The 20,432-nt window shown below is 35.0% G+C and overlaps 1 protein-coding gene across 2 annotated transcripts in view; it reads left to right on the top strand.

Annotated features, from left to right (window-relative positions):
- TTC37 (tetratricopeptide repeat domain 37) overlaps positions 1-20,432 on the top strand; it is an 87,364-nt gene that overhangs the window by 23,260 nt on the left and 43,672 nt on the right. For both annotated transcript variants that reach the window (XM_043593854.1, XM_043593865.1), the window contains 17 exons: positions 2,128-2,268; positions 4,111-4,212; positions 5,274-5,413; positions 7,518-7,604; positions 7,692-7,795; positions 8,251-8,377; positions 9,272-9,451; positions 9,804-9,928; positions 11,431-11,684; positions 13,048-13,150; positions 15,595-15,771; positions 15,860-16,004; positions 16,164-16,242; positions 16,331-16,392; positions 16,503-16,559; positions 18,024-18,092; positions 20,000-20,074. In XM_043593854.1, the coding sequence (XP_043449789.1) occupies positions 2,128-2,268; positions 4,111-4,212; positions 5,274-5,413; positions 7,518-7,604; positions 7,692-7,795; positions 8,251-8,377; positions 9,272-9,451; positions 9,804-9,928; positions 11,431-11,684; positions 13,048-13,150; positions 15,595-15,771; positions 15,860-16,004; positions 16,164-16,242; positions 16,331-16,392; positions 16,503-16,559; positions 18,024-18,092; positions 20,000-20,074 (2,027 nt within the window). The remainder of the gene's footprint in view (positions 1-2,127; positions 2,269-4,110; positions 4,213-5,273; positions 5,414-7,517; positions 7,605-7,691; positions 7,796-8,250; positions 8,378-9,271; positions 9,452-9,803; positions 9,929-11,430; positions 11,685-13,047; positions 13,151-15,594; positions 15,772-15,859; positions 16,005-16,163; positions 16,243-16,330; positions 16,393-16,502; positions 16,560-18,023; positions 18,093-19,999; positions 20,075-20,432) is intronic.

Here is a 20,432-nt window from a genome sequence, read left to right as displayed (position 1 = left end):
TATATACATATGTATGTATATGTGTTTATATGACTAATAATAAAGGTGGTCTATGGTATTGAATTCTATAGGCCTGTGGTTCTTAAAGTATTGTCTCTGAACCAGTAATATCAGTATCACCTGAGAACTTAGAAATGCCAACTTTCAGGTCTAATATAGACCTACTGAAGTCAGAAACTTTGACAGTGGGGCTTAGCATTCTGTGTTTTATTTATTTTTTATTTTTTATTTTTTAATTTTTTTTAACGTTTATTTATTTTTGAGACAGAGAGAGACAGGGAATGAACGGGGAGGGGCAGAGAGAGAGGGAGACACAGAATCAGAAGCAGGCTCCAGGCTCTGAGCCATCAGCCCAGAGCCCGACGCTGGGCTCGAACTCATGGACCGCGAGATCGTGACCTGAACTGAAGTCAAATGCTTAACCGACTGAGCCACCCAGGCGCCCCATCATTCTGTGTTTTAACAAGTCTTTTGGGTGATTCTGATGTCCAGTTTAGACAATATCTCTGGTTGAAAAGGGGAAAAAATATCCCACTGGTGTGCTTGAGAGGAATAGGGTATATGGAACAAGGCATGTCTGTTTTTGGAAATTAACATTTATGGAAGCAATAGTGAGAACACATTGGGAAAAGAAAATTCATATCTAGAAGCGTAATAATAGCTGGCTCAGGTCTTTTTTTATAAGCTAACAAAAGTAGTATTTCTTCCAATTTGCTTTCATATCTCACCAAACAGTACTGAAGTTTTAATTCTTTAGCCGTTATGAATTTTTTTACTAACTTGGACTGCTAAATCAATATATAATATCATAGATTATGTATTGGTGTGTATCTGGTTTTGAAAAATTTGAAACAGATAACCTAAATGGTAACATGCAAAGAATTTATCTTTGACATCTGTGACTGAAAGGGTGGCTCCACATGGGGGTATGTGTTTTAAATAGATTTCAAAAAAAAGCATCAGCCTGCTTTTTCAAATAAATTAGTTTAATTTAATTGTTTCAAATAAATTAGTTTAATATTTATTCTTCAGGTTGTAGTTTGTTGTAATTAGTTTTTAAGAATTTTCCTGTGTGATTAAACAATTTATCAAAGTGGTGAATACTATGCACAGTTTATTCTCAAGCAGAAGTCACATTTTCCACATGTTTTTATGCTTTTCTGGGAATGGAAATCCTGAGATTGAGGTTGGAGAAAATGGAAATAAAACAAAATAAATAATATTTTCTAAACTAAATTATTTTACCAGAATAAATTTGAAATAAATATAGGCATTACATGATTGTTACATAAGCTTAACCATTAACGTATATAGGAAAACAAAATTTTTGAAAGAATGCAGAAAGGTGCTACTAGACTTGTAGACTTAAGAAGAATGTGACTAAGTTTTTGTATAGTGTCTTGACAAGAAGACTGTCTTTTAATCCCAGGTTCTGGAAGAACACTAGATAGGGCATCCTGGCTGTCACATCTCTAGCAGCACTTGGTTGCCCAGGGAGAGAGACTGGTGAAGACACTGTCCTTAGGGATTCCTTCATTTAACAACCGAAATTGTTAGTGCTGAACAGCAAAAGGAGAGCTGGCAAGCAGGAGGCTGTGTGTCTTAGCCTAATGGCAAGTAGCGGTAGGTTTCCTATTTGAAACCTTGAGTATGACTACAGGTTCAGTTTACCCATACTGCAGTGGGTAAAGTGGTTTCTACTTCCAAAATTTAAGATGAAGAGCATAAGTTTTTAATGAAATGTTAAAATTTTTGGTGTTTGTTGGTCTATTTAAGTTTTGAATTCCTGGAATTGATATGGTGAAAGATATGTAAAATGGTATTTGAGATTTAAGTATGTATGCTTTGGCAATTAGAAATTTGAAGTATTAGAGCCCCTGGGTGGCTCAGTCAGTTAAGCACCCCACTTTGGCTCAGGTCATGATCTCGCAGTCTGTGAGTTTAAGCCACAAGTCAGCCTCTGTGCTGATGGCTTGGAGCCTGGAGCCTGCTGTGGATTCTGTGTCTCCCTCTCTCTCTGCCCCTCCCCAACTCAGGCTCTGTGTCTCTCTCAAAAATAAAGAAACATTAAACTTTTTAAAAAAGTTTGGAGTATGTATGCTAATCATTTTTCCCTTTTAATTCCAGGCAGTCTTACTGATGAAGGACAGCAGTATTGTCGCAGACTAGTGGAAATGGATTCAAAAAGTGGTCCAGGCTTCATTGGTTTGGGGATTAAAGCATTACAAGACAGAAAGTATGAAGATGCTGTTAGGAACCTAACTGAAGGCAAGTGTACAGCATAGAGCATGTAACATGAGGTGTAGCTGTAACCAAACTCAAGGGTCTCACTGTTTGGGGTGCTTTAAATTGAACACAACCCAAGGAAGTGTTGAAAGCAAAGAACTTTTATTACTTATCACGGTAAGGAGACAGGGAGATAGCTTTCAAGGCGGTGTCTCCCCATGGGGTTTGTACAGAAAGTGTTTATTCAGTGTATTGGGCAGGGGCAGAGAGCTGGTGTAGACATTAATTTAATGTACACATATTCTCTTCCCCAACTTAAAGCTTTTCATGGGTTTCTGACTGCCCTTAGGATAACATCCAAACTTCTTCACAGGGTTTGCAACCTTCTCGAGTCTGATTTCTTGCCCCTTCCTTCATACTTTGCTAGCTCCCATGCTTCATTTTCAAATATAATGAATCCATATGCTGTTACTTAGGCACTTTGGTCACGGTGTGCATGCTCAGTATATCAGCATGCTAGTACACACATTGTATGTTCAAAAAATGGCAGAAAATCCCATTCGAGGAAAAAAATCTTAGTATTCCAATGAGCTCAAGGTAACTTCAGGATCACTCAGGTGGGCTTTGGTACAGGTCCGCAACTCCATATCTGCTCAGACTGGCTCATGCCATGGGCTGTCAGGTAAAACACCTAGCAGACTCCTGGGTAGGTAGGAACCACTGGTTCTGCAAAGCAAAACACATTCTGTCCCTGATTTTGTCCCTTCCCCTCCTCTCTTCTGCTGATAGCTTTCAGCCCTCTGATCTGAGTAACTCCGCCTTGCATCCTAGCTAACATAGTCAGTAGGTGGTTATCTTTGGGCCTTTCCTTAAGGAGTGTATATTTAAGGGGCATCTGGATGGCTCAGTCAGTTAAGCATTTGACCCTTGATCTCCGCTCAGGTCATGATCTCATGGTTCCTGAGATCAAGCCTTTTGTCCACCTCTGCACTGACAACACAGAGCCTGCTTAGGATTCTCCCTCTCTCTCTGCCTCTCCCCTGCATGCTCTCTCTCTCTCTCTCTCTCAAAATAAATAAACAAAAACATTAAAAACAAAAAGGAACATATATTTAAGATAGAAGTGGAAGAAATATGCTTATATATTCTGGATATGCTTAGGTCTGAATTCCAAAACTGTCACTCACTAATTCCCAGACCATGAGAAAACTAATTAAATTATCTGTGTCTCATTTGTAAAATAAGGATAATTATATATGTTTTCACCCTGCTGCCGCCCTTAGGAATCTTTAACTTAGTTTTGCCAGGAAACTTTAACTTAGTTTTAACATCTGTCACAATGGATAGACTTACATTCAAGTAGAGATCTGAAAGACAAATGTAAGCTTGGGGTGGGAGGAGCTTTTCAAGCCAAGAGCTGAAATAGCCTGAGAGGAGAGCACAGCTGGAAATTCAAGGTGGTTCAGCAAGATGTGACAAGGATGTATGGGAGCAGGAAGAGCTAAGAAATGATACTGGAGAGGGGCCTTGCACACCTTGTGAAACAGTTTGCGTGTTAAGGGCAGCCAGGGACCTGTGGAATGTTTTGAGCAGAGGAATTTTATAATTCCATTTGTATTTTTAGAGACATTCTGGCTGCAGTGTAAAGAACGAATTGGAATGGGTGGCAAGCACTTGCAGGGATCTGGGATAAAGATGGTGGAGATGTGAAGTGAAGAAGCGATGGTAGAGAAATGGATTGGGGCGTGGAATCAATGTAGGGAATGATCATGTATGAGAGACAAGGGAGAGGGGAGGCATCTGATTTGGGGGAGTAGATGGCGGTGCCATTCATCTCATTGGTCATAGTAAGTTTGGGTTTTGTGATTGCTTTTTTCCTTTTAGGGTTAAAGGAAAGCCCTCTTTGCACAACGGGGTGGTATCATCTGGCCGAAGCCCAGGTTAAAATGCATAGACCTAAGGAAGCTGTTCTTTCATGCAGTCAAGGTATTCTTGATATCTGCATTGGTGGCCAACTCTGTTTCTTTTCATGTTAAAGGAGAAAGTTGGTGGTTTAAAAAAACTCACATGCTTTATTTTGTATTTTAAGTTACTCACTAATTTAAATTTTATTGAGATGGTTAAATAATGCCTAGTGTGTATTTACTTTTTTTTTTTTTTAATTTTTTTTTCAACATTTATTTATTTTTGGGACAGAGAGAGACAGAGCATGAACAGGGGAGGGGCAGAGAGAGAGGGAGACACAGAATCGGAAACAGGCTCCAGGCTCTGAGCCATCAGCCCAGAGCCTGACACGGGGCTCGAACTCACGGACCGCAAGATCGTGACCTGGCTGAAGTCGGACGCTTAACCGACTGCGCCACCCAGGTGCCCCAGTGTGTATTTACTTTTAAACTAACCATGAGTATTTTTCAAAGGATTCCTTGGAATTTTGACATAGTCAGTTTAGGCTTGTGTGGAGGTGGTCTGTCTTTGTAATAAGGAAGTTTCTGGTGCATCCAGGACTTCAGGAGTTTTTGATTCCTCTCATGTAGATAAGAGCAGTCTTAGGCATCTTGGAGCCTATTTGAATGTGGTCAGATGGGTCAGGCAAGGGATAGGAAATCATAAAAAGTGATTCACTGCTCTTGACACAGCTGGTGGCCTACCTTCTATAGTTGAGACACAGTTCACCCTGGTCCTTTTGAATCCAGCTTCTTTCCCCTTCCGGTGTTCCTAATTTGCTAAGTTTGTTACCAATGGTTTGGCTAACTTTTGTTATGTAGCAGATACAGATATAGATAGCCATTGTGTTTCAGAATGTTCACTTTTATTATATGTTATGTAAAGATAGATATTTTAAATTCAGATGTATTCTGTTTTAAGTTCAGATATTTCCTTAAAGAATTCAAGGAAGAATCTATCTTTAGCTCGGAATTATTCTTCATGTATATTATTTTGGCAATTTATTCTTACTGTATCTCCAATTTATTATTTTTTACCCTTAACGAGAAGAAATCAGTGAAGTAATATGGTTGTCTTCATTCAGATCTCCTTAATTTTGTCAGCTCTGAAGAACATAGATAATCTTGGTGTGTCTGGTGGCAGTCTTCATCAGAAGAATCTTTGTCTCCGTTTGAAAGCAGAGGCTTTGATTAAACTCTCAGATTATGAATCTTCAGTGGAAGCAATCTGTACTCTTGATCAGGTAGTCTTATCATCAGGTTTTTCCCTTCAACTTTATTTTTTCCAGTCAACCGGGCACCAACCACTCCCTCCTTCCACAAATACTTAAACAAATTTTGTGTTTGAGGTATGAATTCACCACATCTGCCTTTTCCAGATCACACACTTGGAAACTTCCAAAGTTATTTGTTTGCCTCTTGGTTAAGTACTTACAGTGTTTTTCATAGGTGTGATTTCTTTCTTTAGTATTGTTCTTATTCTCCTTTTCTCTTTTTGCCTTAAGTTATTATGACTTGATTATTTTTAATTTGGGACTCTAAATTTTTGCCTCCAGAAAAGATTTCATAGATTATTGACAAGAACAGTTAAGGACTCAAGTAGCTTCATAGTAGACAATATTATTTATTTGTTTTTCAATTTAATAAAATAGAAGGAGAATGATATTTAAGAAGGAATCCTATTTCTTAATGTTTTTAATTCAGGCATTTAGAAATTCTGTGTCAAAAAAACTATAAATTATGAATTATAACAACATGGTATTTTTAAACAGTTTTTTTCAGATAAAAGCTATTTTTTATCCAAAATTAAAATTCTATTACCCAGTGTATTGTAGGATTTTGAATTTTTAAAATATCATTGTTTGATATATTTCAAAGGGCTTTACATTTCATTAAAATTAGAACAGTTGTTAGCATCCTTCAATAACTAATATGTTAATTTCTTATTTTCTACTTGCCTTCTACCAATAGTGTGTTTTTTAAATGCTTTGAGGTCTTTCCAATCTTTCCCCTGCCACACACACACACACACACACACACACACACACACACACGCACACACACAAAGAAAAGTTTCTTAGAGAGCTGGTGAAGTCCAGGTATGAAACAGAAGATGTATAGGATGAGCCCAGAACATCTTAGAATGCTAGAAAGCAAGGAAACTATATAAGGCTACTAGAATTATGTTAGAAAGGCTTAGGAACTATCATGGGTTGATTGTCACTGGCTAAAGGGGAGTTTGAGCACCAGTAACTGCAGTAGATTGAAAAATACCAAATATGTTTAAATCCATGTATTCAAGATGAAAAAAAATAGAACATTCTCAATAAAAAAAAAAAAAAAATCTTTGGAGGGTGCTGAGGAACCATTTGGAAAGAATCAAAGTATCTTACCTTTCCTTTATGAACTGTTCCTCAGGATAATCAAATAGATAATGAGGGAGGGAAATTTTGTTGTTGTTGAAGTATTCCATTGAATAAGGAAAACCGCCATTTTGCAATCTGATCTAAGGCATTGAGGATCAGTGGTTGCTAACATTACCAAAAGAAAGTACCATACATAACAAGTGCATGTACACATGATGTAGTCTTACCAAAGCATTAAACTGGAATCAGATTAAGCTTTCAGGCCTAACTACTAATTTACAGAAAATATAGGGGACCAAGGAACATGTCAGGACCATGAGACTGCATTCGGTAAAATCCAGACTGTGTGAAAACTGTGACAATTGGCCCATATTTTTCAACAGTTAAATTGTGAGGGAGGAAAAAAGAATGGAAGGGAGCCCTATAGATTAAAAGAGACTTAATAGACATACCAGCCTTTTGAAATGTATGTACCTTATTCGGATTTGGTTAAAACAAATGAATTATTCAAATATTTTCTGAACCAACTGGGAAATTTGAACACTTGCTAATTTTTTTTGATGATACTAAGGATGTATTGTTGGTTTTGTCTAGGTGTCTATAATGGTAGTATGATTGTGTTATATAACAATGAACTTCGTTTTTAGATATTCGTGCTAAAGCATTGATGAGAAGTTATCTGGGATAATCTAAGCAGGTGTGTAGTGAATTGAGTGTAGATATGGATGAGAAAAGATTGGATTTGAGTTAATTTTGAAGGTAGATAATGAGTATATGTGGGATTATTATACTATTTTCTAATTTTTTGAAATGCATTTGCAATTTTCTCTAATAAAAAGTTATAAAAATGAATGTGTTCATACTGATAGAAATCACTATGTCTTTATTTTGTGCTCTTCTATGGTTATTCTTTAATTAAAGCAAATATTGATGATCTGTGTTGAAAGAGACTTAACAGCAGTTCTTTACAATCATTTTCTAGGTTTCTGATGCAAATAATATCCCAGGACTTTTGGTTCTTAAAAGCTTGGCCTATCTGAATAAAGGCTCATTAGATGAAGCTTCAAAGGTTGGTTTTTTCCATTCAAACGGGGAATTTTTTTAAGTTACAAGTTACTTTATTTGAATAAGGAATTGACAGATATCTACTTTGTAGATTATGGAAGACCTTCTCTCTTCTTACCCTGACCTAGCTGAAGTTCATGCCCTGGAGGCTTTGATTCATTTTACCAAAAAGGACTATCCACAAGCAGAGAAATGGTAAAAATACATATAGATTGCTCATAGATCTAGTCATATCTTAATTTATTATATTTCTCAAAAATTCAAAATGTGTGGATTTGATACAGATCCATTGTGTATAAATTTGATCTGTGTATGCGTGAATATTTTTAAGAAATGTATTTAGCATGTAGCGCAGTACCTGTGAGAAAATTCTGTGAGATGGATTTGAATTCTGACTAGCTGATCATAATGGTCAGTGAGCATATATAATGTTTGGTGTGTGCTCCTAAACACTTAGCACATTGGTTAAGCTGAAAGGCCATGTGCTTTTATAAACTCCTTTTCAAATAATTTCCTCTCTCATTATAATCTAAATTATAAAGTAATAACTTGTTTCTGGTTTAGCATCTTTGAATCACTCAAACTTTGTCCCAACTAAGTTTTCTATATTGTGTGTATGCATATCTTTTTACTTCCCTTTGGTGACTTAGTTTCCAGAGAGCTCTGGAGAAAAATGCTGAAGTTGCTGAATATCATTACCAACTTGGGTTAACATATTGGTTCATGGGTGAAGAAACAAGAAAAGATAAAACAAAGGCTCTTACTCACTTTCTAAAGGTAAAACATGTGCTACTATTTAATTCTTAGTTGAAATGGATTCATTGTAAAATCATAAATAATAATCTTATAAGTTAGGTATTTAAAATTACTGTTTGTTGAATTGCTTTTTTTTTAAACTGAAGTTTTTGGTGTTTGATCTCTGTCACATAAAGTTTTGTGAGAAAGTTATATGGGTAAGGAGAAAATAAAAATATAAAAGATACTTATCTAACTTTTTATATTTTAAAGTTTATTTATTTTGAGAGAGAGAATGTGAGAGAGCGAGCGAGCACTTGAGCAAGCACAACCGGGGAAGGGCAGAGAGAGAGGGAGAGAGAGAGAATCCCAGGCTGGCTTCATACTTAGCACAAAGAATGTGGGGCTTGATCCCACAACCATGAGATCATGACCTGAGTCAAAATCAAGAGTCGGCTACCTAACTGACTGAGCCATCCAGGCACCCCTAAAAGTTACTTATGTAAGAAACAGACATTATACAAAATGAGACATAATTATCTTTGGAAAAGAATAATGTTTTTAAGTAATTTCTACTGTAGTTTTATGGCCATGTATACTTCCAGATGTATAATTTCTCATATTTAAAATGTTTAACAAGTACCAGTGTCACATTCTTACCTTGATGCATAAAAGAGGGTGAATATAATAACTCTAATTTCACATTTCTTTTTAATAAATATTATTTATATTTTTGCACTTGTTTTTTATAAGCAGTGATGACTAGGTTTCCTGTTGCTTTAAATCTTACATTAAAGGACGTGTTGGCATCTTTTTTCTATGTTTAATGAAAGTGTTCCATTTTTCTTTTAATCTGTGTATTTATCTTTTGTGTTTTTAAAGAGACCCACTCAAACAAACTTTAATTTTGTGTTGCTATCCATCTCTGTTTCAAAGGCTGCCAGACTGGATACATACATGGGCAAAGTTTTCTGCTATTTAGGTCATTACTACAGAGATGTGGTAGGAGATAAAAACAGAGCCCGTGGCTGTTACAGGAAAGCGTTTGAGTTAGATGATACTGATGCTGAATCTGGAGCTGCAGCAGTTGACTTAAGTGTGGAGCTTGAAGAGATGGTATGTCTAATAACTTAAATACCTTTTTCTTTTTATCCTGAGTATGGAAATAGAAATATTTTTATATATGTACACTTGGAAGTTATTATTTCTTTAAATTTTTCTTTGGAGATACAATAGAAATATTTTTGCCACTGTTTATGGAGAAACTTTTCTTTTCATTGACAGACATTACATCACTCCTCACTTATTGTTGAAACTGTAGTTCAGTATAAACTAGTATAAGTTTAAAGAATCAAAAGTGGTAAATGAAAATATATTTGGGTACTACACATAGGTGGTCTGTATTTTCATGATATTCACTATCTCTAATATTAGTCTTTCTTAATCAGTCTTTTCTTCCTTTTTTAAGGAAACTGCCTTAGCCATCCTAACAACAGTAACTCAAAAGGCAAGTGCTGGAACAGCAAAATGGGCCTGGCTGAGGCGCGGACTGTACTATTTGAAAGCTGGTCAGCATTCTCAAGCAGTGGCTGAGTAAGGCACCTTATTATATTTAAACTGTTAGACAGCCTGTTGGTTCCTTAAATTAAACTCCTGTTTATACCCAAAATGGACTTGACAAGTTTCCTCATTCCAGATTATATTTTGAGAGAAGAAATAGCAAAATTTATTTATAGTTGATTGGTTCTTATTATCTGGAAGGCACTGGAGAATGCAAAAATAGATTAAATGATGTCCTGTTGTTAAGGGAATAGCCAGTCTAATGAAGTGAAGTCTTCCTAGTGTTATACATGTAATAGGTTCTCAGTGGAAACTTAAGGAATGATAAAAAGCCAAGGCTGATACCTTTGTTGTTCTTCCAGTGACATGCTTTGTATCTCCTGGGGGCAGGGGATACATTTAACACCTTGAAGTCCATCTGGAGCAGCTCATTTTCAGTTATTTGGTTTGAATTATACTTGAGAATAGAGACACCTGGCTGCCTCAGTTGGTAGAGCATGCAACTCTTGATCTCAGTGTTGTGAGCTGAAGCCCCACGTTAGGCACAGAGTTTACCTTAAAAAAAAAAAAAAAGAATAAAATATATTTAATTAATAGTAAATATATAATAAAATATTGTAATAACTTCGTATGATGACAAATGGTAATTACACTTAACCATGGTGAATATTTCATAGTGTCTGTAAAATTCAAGTCAGTATGTTGTACACCCAAAACTAATATAATATTGTATGTCAACTGTACTTCAGTTCAAAAAAAAAATGAAAAACAAAGGCAAGACTTTCTGTTTATAAGGAAGTGTAACAGAGCATTGGCATTTCCTAGTAATGAGATTATAATATCTATCAACTTAATTAGGTTTATAAGACCTAAGCCTTTATATAAGTTTTTTTGGTTATACTACAAGTGATAAAATTTGTTTATTACTACAGTCACCCCCAAAACTTAAAATGAATACTTAAACGTGAATGCCCACAATTAACTATAAGCCTTGTATGTTTTCTTTTTAGAAAGGATTAGAAAGTGCCTTTTTTCTGAACCTAACAAATTGTTGTAAACAGTTATTTTTTTCTTCTATTTGTGAAAACATTAACAAATATATATATATATTTGGATCAAGATAAAGTTTCTGATTCATGTAAATACCTAGGCTGCTGTGATATTTCTGTTTTGGTAACAGGATCAGTGGGAGATTACTAATTGTCATGAGGCATACTGAGATATATGCCTATTCTGGTAGGAAACTGGGATTCTTTCAGATAGTCAAGGAAGAAAATTCTGGTCAACTCTTGTGCAAGAAAGTATTCTTATTCATTCCAAATTTGTAATAAAATTTCTTAGTATTAAAATATGAAAGTTATAAAAAAATTCAAGTTATAAAAGGAACAGGTATACCTGCTTTAAATAGCACTTTGATAAATAGAAGTAACCATGGTTGTATGTGATTCAACTGAATTCTTTATTTTATATTTTCTTGTCAAATGTGGAAGTAGTTCTTTTACATTTAGTTGTCTTACGGTTTACTGAAATTTTAGTTTACAGGCAGCATTAAGGGCAGACCCAAAGGACTTCAATTGTTGGGAGTCATTAGGAGAGGCATACTTAAGCAGAGGTGGCTATACCACAGCCTTGAAATCCTTCACAAAAGCCAGTGAGCTGAACCCAGAATCCACATACAGTGTGTTTAAGGTTGCAGCAATACAGCAAATCCTAGGCAAATATAAGGAGGCGATAGCTCAATACCAGCTGATCATTAAAAAGAAAGAAGATTATGTGCCAGCTTTGAAAGGTAATTTTTTCATAGCTCCTTTGACTTTTGTGATACTAGAGTATAAAATCCTTGTGTAAATTTCCTAAATGTATTTCATAACCTGAAAAGGACTTCTTTAGTCAACAGTGGCTTCTTTCATGAACCTCTTATAATATGGCTTGTTATATAGATTTGAATATAGAGAGATCAAATCTTATTTCCCAACAGTTAATCAATAGTAGTATGATAAAGATTTAATTTTTAGACAAACAGCATGATAGCTATTTGATCTAAAAATGGATCTCTAAAACAAGAGTTTTCCTCCTGTTATATTTTGGTAATTAATTTACCATATCTTCAAAATATCTCAATACCTTTTAATTGCTTTTTAACTTACAGAAGATTTTTTTTTCACTTTTTGAACTTTAAGGGCAACTTACATTGTTTTGTAATTACCTAAATTAATTTAAGTTTCTCCATAGATACCTACTCCTTAACAAATGATTTTTGGTAGTACAAAGTAAAACACCATCCATATATAATCCAAATTTTTTATGACTTTATCTAACCATTTAAAAAAACTTGGAGCCCATTAATATGTCTTTTACTCCATTTCTTTTTACTTTTTAACTAAACAACTGCGGTTTAAATCAGAAATAGTGGGGGCGTCTGGGTGGCTTGGTCGGTTGAGCGTCCGACTTCCACTCAGGTCATGATCTCATGGTCCGTGGGTTCAAGCCCCGCGTCGGGCTCTGTGCTGACAGCTCAGAGCCTGGAGCCTGTTTCAGATTCTGTGTCTCCCTCTCTCTCTGCCCGCCCCCCCCCCCCCCCCCCGTTCATGCTCTGTCTCTGTCTCAAAAATAAATAAACGTTGTTAAAAAAAAAAATCAGAAATAGTGTATGTTGTAAGCAATGCATAACTTAGGCCTTGAAAACTTTTGTTTTAATTTTGTAAAACTTTCCTCAAAAGAATTCACATTTATTAAATCTTTACTGGGTACTTTAGGAAATTGCTGTTTCATTTATTACATTTTTACTGTGTAGTTTGCTATCTAGTTTTGAATATAAATAGATGAAATCTTGCTTCACAACAGTTAATAAATAGTAATATGATGGAGAATAGCATTTAGGTAATATCACCATTTTCAAGGCTGAGGTTTTAAGAGTTAAGTAATCTGCCCAAAGTCAAGGAAATTCTTTCTATAGATTTTTATCACTTTTAGCACATGTTACTGCAACAGTACTAAGTGTATGCGAGACCATACTTAAAGATAATTTTTATAAAATACCGTTAAGTTTTGTTTTCTGAAAAGTGGCTTTAAAATAACACCGCTACATTTTTTAAAGTTTACTCTAAGTGTTTCTGTATGTGTTTTAATAACTATAAACTAACTGGTTTTAGGTTTGGGCGAATGCCATCTTATGATGGCAAAAGCAGCTCTAGTGGATTATCTTGATGGGAAAGCTGTGGACTACATAGAAAAAGCACTGGAATATTTTACTTGGTTAGTGTTATTCTTATTATTCATTGTGTTTATTTTCTTAGCATTATCTTAAAGCCAAATTTAGAAAATCTTTCTGTATTTTTTCTGTGAGATACAGCAATCAGTACTCAGAATATTAAACATAAAGAGTAACGGAGTAGCCAATGAATTCTATAGCACACATATTGTATTAACGTGGCACTGGGGAACAGATACAGTTTCTTGCTCTTGTTGACCTGCTGGCTGCATGGGGAAGGGTGGGAAGAAAGAAGCATTCTGCTAGAGGAGCAGCAGCTTGAATACTGTGCATCAGTGTTCCCTTGCAGGAGACCTAGAAATGCCAGTACCTCCAATTGAACTGATTGGGAACTAGGACTTGAGGTGAACAGTATGATTTATATTCAATGGTAAGGGCCGCTTCTAGGTATATTGGTAGGGTTGAAGGTGAGGGGAAACGAGCAATCTGCTCCTGGAGAGAATCTGTGTAGTAAAAAAAGTGATGTGTAATATTAAGGGAATCAGAAAAATTTGAGTAAACCTGGTATTTTTATCGAACTGTAAATTCACCAGCTAAGTAGAAGTGCTATTTGTGGTAGATGATTTTAAAAAGTCCACATGTTGCACATACGTTTGAAATTTTTTTCTTAAACACCTTTCTTGTGCTTCCCTTCCTTTCTTTTCTGACTTGTCTTCCCTTCTGTTTCCTGTTGATTTAGTTGCTCCAGAATGTGAACCAAATATGAAAAGAAAACCTTAGCCTTTTTTCTCCCACAGGTTTTTATTGCTGCTTTTCAAGTCTCACATTATATAGATCTTTCCAAAGAGGAAAGGGTATTGTGAACAGGGCATGCTTTGTTTGAACTAGTGTTTAAGAGTAATTGTGAACCTTTGATGATACTGGAGATACAAAAACTGCCTTTCTGAGAATGGGAAATTTTGTTCTGGGTAGCCCATAGCTTGTAGCATTCACAGCCAATTATATGGAGGTATATAAAACTCTTAAAGTGATAATCCCCAAATTTATATTTACTTCTGGATGTAAAAGTTCGTACTACCACAATTCTTGTGTAAAGGTGATAGAAGTTATTTCACCTTACAGATACTTTATTTTTTTATTGAAAGATTTTAGGCTATTAAAATGCCCTCTGGTTCCCTTTTCTCCTTCTATTTTCTTCTTTCATGTTGTAGATTTTATTTGCTTTTATTTTGTTTTATTTTATTTTATTTTACTCTTTTCATCACAACAAGTGTACTGTTTAACTCCCATTCTCTTTTCCCCCTCATCTCCCACCCTCCTCCCCTCTGGTAACCATTGTGTGTTCTGTCTAGTTAAGAGTCTGTTTCTTGTTTCTTGGTTTGTGTCTCTTTTTTTCTTTTATTTTTCCTTTGCTCGTTTGTTTTGTTTCTTAAATTTCACATATGAGTGAGATCGTATGGTATTTGCCTTTCTCCAACTGACTTATTTCGCTTAGCATTATCCTCTCATGCTGTCATTTTTAGAAGTTATGCTAAGATATTTAAGCAGAGGAACTACAAATAGTGTTGTCCTTCCTCCTGATTCTCACAGTGGGCTCTCAGTGATGACTGCAATAATTAATCTTATCTCTCAGAAAGATACTGGAAAATGATTTTTGGCTGGACTCTTTTAGTAGAAAAGGCTATGAGAAATGTTCCATCTGCTTGTCCATCTGCCAGTAACATAGCTGTTTGTGATGACTGATTATTGAGACTTGGCTTAAGTGAAATTGTCATGTTTTATTTATAAGATCTTGAGAAGAGAAAAATGAAGAGAAATAGTGAGATTTTTCTCATTTTAAGAAGAGGTGACCTTTATCACCATAATTAATATTTTTATTTACTCTTTTAAGCTTGTGCATTCAGTCATATTTCTTCAATAAATCATGAGTTTTCACATTTTCATATTTAGCTTTTTGGTAATCTTGGTCTTAGTAAAAATCCTTTGGACCACCAAATATATTTAATATAGCACACATTTACTAGTCATTTTTATTTGACCAAAGACCAACAAGCAAAAACGTGAGTTTACAATAATTAACTGAGAGAGAGCTACCAACTTTACTACTTTGGTTACTGTTTAAAAGACAAACACAGACAGCACAGTTCAAAAAAATTCAGTTAAAGGTGAATTGGTCCTGGAAAATGTATTGGTTTATTTATGTGATTTCTGCTACTTCTAATAAAAATGAAGAAGAGTACCAAAGAGGTGTTTGCAAAATTTCTGGCGTTCAAAATAATCACTTCTTTCCCCTTCCCCCCTTCCTTTCTTCTTCCTAATAAGGGAGTGATGACATGTAACTTATTTGGAAAGAATTTAGTAAAGCATTCACTGCACTTAACCAAGGAAGTAATTCTTAATCAAGATTGTAATGAGAGAGATAAACTTCCTAGTTTTTGGAAATAACTTGTAAGTATAAAAATAAAATAAACACTGTTTATTTTTTTAGGGCTCTGCAGCATCGAGCTGATGTGTCTTGCCTTTGGAAGCTAGTTGGGGATGCTTGTACCAGTCTGTATGCTGTCTCACCATCTAAAGTAAATGTTAATGTTTTAGGAGTCCTCCTAGGTCAGAAAGAAGGAAAACAAGTATTAAAGAAGAATGAGCTCCTCCATCTTGGAGGAAGGTAATTTACAAAGTTTGCTAGTTAATGACATTTACTTTGAATTAGGACATTTTAACAGAACACAACATTTATTTTTATATTTCCACAGGTGTTATGGTCGTGCATTAAAACTGATGTCCACATCTAATACATGGTGTGATCTCGGAATTAATTATTACCGTCAAGCACAACATCTAGCAGAAACAGGCAACAACACAAATGATCTTAAAGAGTTGTTGGAGAAATCTTTACAGGTGGGGTTTTGAGAAATTTTTTATAGCCTTTTTAAAAAAAGAAATGCTTTTCTGATGTTTTTGATAAATACTATCATGTTTTTACATAAAACCATGTTTATCTTGATATAAATACTGATGTTCCAAGATACCAAAATTAATCTAATTTTACTTTTTCAGTGTCTGAAAAAGGCGGTGAGACTCGACAGTAAAAACCATTTATACTGGAATGCTCTTGGCGTGGTTTCATGTTACAGTGGTAAGAATTGCATAACACTTCAATATTATTAGAAGATTGCCTGTTTCAGGTAATAAAGTTCAGTTTCATCAAACTCTGTATTTTTTAGGTATTGGAAATTACGCCCTTGCTCAGCATTGTTTCATCAAGTCAATCCAATCAGAACAAATTGTGAGTGTTTTATGTGTCTGTCTGTGAAAAAGAACTTCAAAATTTCATGTTAATAACTTTCTCAGGCTGCCATGTAGACAGGGACCTAATTTTATATATACATCTTTTAGAATCCTGTTGCATGGACCAACTTGGGAGTCTTATACCTTGCAAATGAAAACATTGAGGTAAATGTGTTGTCTGTTTTGTCATGTTAAAGAACATTCTTTATATATGAACGTTACCTCTTTGTAATAGCTTTATATATGAATTTTTTATATATGAATATTACTTCTTTGTAATAGCTTAGCTTCTTGTGGAGAAATACTTTGAATATTGTTACCTATTCAGTATGCTCACCTATATGCTAGATAGTTGATGGCATTCCATTTGTTATATTAAATAATGAACGTGTAAGATTTATTTTCCTTTTCATATCACTGAAGAAATTTTGGATTTATAATTATGTTTTTCATTTAAAGATTAGAACAATTTTGTTATGTTTTATTGGGGTGTTTTTCTTTTTTATCTGTACATGTATAAGAAGAGTCCTGTGTGGGCTGTGTTAGGGATGGGGTGATGAAGTAAAAGAGGTGATTAGTAATGTCTAGCAGATTAAGTTTAGCCTATGTTGGGTGATTTAGATTTGGCTTTAGTGGATATTAATTCTTTTATATGCCACAATGTAATTTGTCATACTTGAACAGTTATATATTAGAGAATTAGAAATACAGTAAGTAATTGGAAGCATGCTTGTAGGTCATGTTTAGTAGTTTCCATAAATCTATAGATAATAGAACATCCGTACTATTTTGTGTTTCAGCCGTTATACTGAATATCCTCCTTTTAAAATAGTTTCAGTAATACTCTCAGGGATAAAGTAAGTCATTGCCAAGATTGCTTCAAAAGCCTGTAAATAGAATGAAGGAGAATATTAAGTTAGATCTTAAAATATGTAAAAATATTTTTAAAAATTTAAACATAGCTAGATCTCAGTTAAAAAACTCTGAATGTAGTTTTATGATAGTACAACTCAGTTGCTGTCCAGGAGTTGTTGTTTTCATAAGAAAAATAAGACTGTTTCCTGTCACACATTGATTTTTGAGAAAACAGTATAAGGCAGCATATAATAAGTTTTTGTAGTAGAAAAATAAACATGCAAGTTAATGTGTCCAAGTGAGATATCTTTAAGGTTTCCTCACTGCTTAGCACATATTTATGCTGTCCATTCTTTTTTTGCCAAGTTTCAGGTACGTCTCTTTGACCTCCTTGCCGTTAGTTCTTATCAGGCCAGTTAAGCTTCAGGAGAGGGCAATAGATACTTCTGTCAAACCTGTGGCCAGCAAATGCATGGGTGATTGGTTAAAAGTTCTACAGACTATGAGGTGCATCCCTATTGCCCTTTCACTGGGGACCGAAACCCTTAAGCCTGTAGAGAGAGCTGTTGTACCCAGGAGTTTTCTAGGACTACGTAGTAAAACACTGTTTTAAGCGTTGCTAATTGTGTTTCAACAATGAAGTTTTGGACTTGTAAGTATTTATGTTGACAAGTCTGACTTATCTTCTTCTTTTATGCTTTTTAAACATAAGCAATTTAATACTAAATTAATAAAATGACATGACATGTTAATTTTTGCCTTTTTTTTTCCTAGCAAGCTCATGAAGCTTTCAAAATGGCTCAGTCCCTTGATCCATCTTACTTAATGTGCTGGATTGGACAAGTAAGACATATAACATATAGTTATTAATAATCCTAGGGTATAAACAACCAGTTAATATAAAAAATTACAAGTAACCTGTTAATATAAATAGCAATGATAATGTTGGATAACAGGTAACATACGAGGACTTCCTTTGTGCCAGTAATTGTGCTAGTCTCTTTGTATATATATTATTTTGGTTAATCTTTCATTGATCCTTTGAGATGGTGGTGGTTGTTAAACTCTTTTCACAGATGGGGAAATTGAAGATTAGAGATCCTTAGTATGGTGCCCAAGGGCATACAGCTTATAATGATTAAGCCTTGATTTGGGGGGCTTTGGGCTCCATCAGCCTGACATTATTATGCTAAAAAACCCTAGAACTCTGTTGTTTAAAGCACATTAACCAAAAAAATAAACATCGACAAAGATCATTTTGATTATGTTTTCCCATTTTCTGTAAAATCTTTATATTTGATTTGGTGCTTGTTTATGAGTATTCTTCCTCTGCTTCCCCAAAGTTCAGAGTTTTGTACTGCCAGACAGGAATCCAGATACTTGGTTATGAGTGTGAGTCTGTCACTGACTGATTTTTAACGTATCACTGCTGGATTTCATTTTCTTTACCTGAAAGAGATTGGACTGAGTGGTCTTCAAGGTCTTTCTAGTTGAGAAATTGTAATGAATTAGTAAGTAGTTGATTGTTTGGGTTCAGAGAATAGCAGGAGCATCACCCGTATCAGAAAATCAGCCATCAGAGTTTAGAATCTTTTATTCTACCTTTGACTCTTGGATCTAATTCTAGTTAATTGGTGAAGCAAGCAGAGTTAGAAAAGTAACTCCTTTCTCTATGAATTGTGGTTAGCATCTGGGAGCTAACGGCATTACTACTAATCTCTGTGTAAGTTGGATGCAGGAGGCCCAAGAATTTGTATTTCTAACTGCTTCCAAGTGATGATGCTGATGCTGCTCCAGGGACTTGACTCTGAGTAGCACTGCTCTAGACCAGTAGATTTTGGATGCTAATCAGAGCCACCTCGTATTCTTTTTTTAATTTTTCAAGTATTTTATTCTTTTTTTTTAATGTTTATTTTTGAGAGAGTGTGTGTATGCAAGTGGAGAAGGGATGGAGAGAGAGGGAGACAGAGAATCAATCAGAAGCAGGCTCCATGCTGCAGGTGCAAACCCTGATATGAGGCTTGAACCCACAAACTGTGAGATCATGACCTGAAGTCGGATGCTCAACCTACTAAGCCACCCAGGCGCCCTTCAGTTCTTTTTATCTAAAAATAATTTATTTCAAGAGTTAACTGGTAGATTTAATCAAAATGGTAACAACAGAAGTGAGACTTTATATTAATTTTTTGATAATATTAGTAATGTATGATAACTTAAAAAAACCTGATTTTTAAATAAAAGATATAGGAGCTTGAAAGTACTTTTATCTCATAGTCTATAAAGTTAAAGGCATAGGTATATTATTTAAATTCCTGACACACTTTTGAAAAATAAATATGTTGAGACTGTACTCCAGGTCTGTGGAAACTAGAAATCTAGAGGTAAGGACTTCCTTTTTTAAAAAGCTTACCCAGGTGAATCCAAGATGATCGTGTGATTAAGAACCCCTGTCCAGACAAATACCAGTATGAATGGATCAAGGGTGAAAGGGAAGGGAGAAGGTAGCACAGCTTTATCAGTGTTCTGAGGAATTTTATGTGGATTATTGCACCGCTGCCTGGTTGCAGAGGGAATTCGGAAAGCATTTGTCAGTTTAAGGGCCAATTTGACAAGTTATTCTGGTCCTCTGAGCCATGGGAATGTAGTAGCCAAGATTGGAAAAGAAATTAGCTGTGCTTTGAAGCACAGCTAGTAAACCTTTGGTTCTGCCAAATAATTTCACTTTAAGAACCTCTTTTTTCCTTTTATAGGCTCTTATCGCAGAGACAGTTGGAAGTTATGACACCATGGATCTTTTCAGGCACACTACAGAGCTTAGTATGCATGTAAGAATTTGAACATTATTGAGGATTCATTCATGAATAAAGTATTATTCTTGTTAAGAAAACGAATAGAGTGGTATCAGATGTTGATAACAGCAATTGTCTCTATTCTTTATTCTATCTTAGAAATTATCTTTAAAGAACTTCTCATTTTCATCTTGTGTTATCTTTCATAAGCTCAGGAAGAAATGACATGGGATTCAATAGATACAGTAGTCATTTAGAATAGAAACTGGGACCCTAGAGAAAAATCAACATGAGATAAGGAGTAGGCCAGCATTTCTTATTTACAAATGTGTTTTAGAACTTCTTTGGTAATTATTGGTTTAATCTCTAAAAATGGTGCTTAGAGAAGGATATC

This window comes from Prionailurus bengalensis, chromosome A1 (genome assembly GCF_016509475.1).
Source record: "Prionailurus bengalensis isolate Pbe53 chromosome A1, Fcat_Pben_1.1_paternal_pri, whole genome shotgun sequence".
NCBI lineage: Eukaryota > Metazoa > Chordata > Mammalia > Carnivora > Felidae > Prionailurus > Prionailurus bengalensis.
The sequence above is the reverse complement of the archived record's forward strand: the minus strand, read 5'-3'. Positions and strand labels throughout refer to the sequence as shown.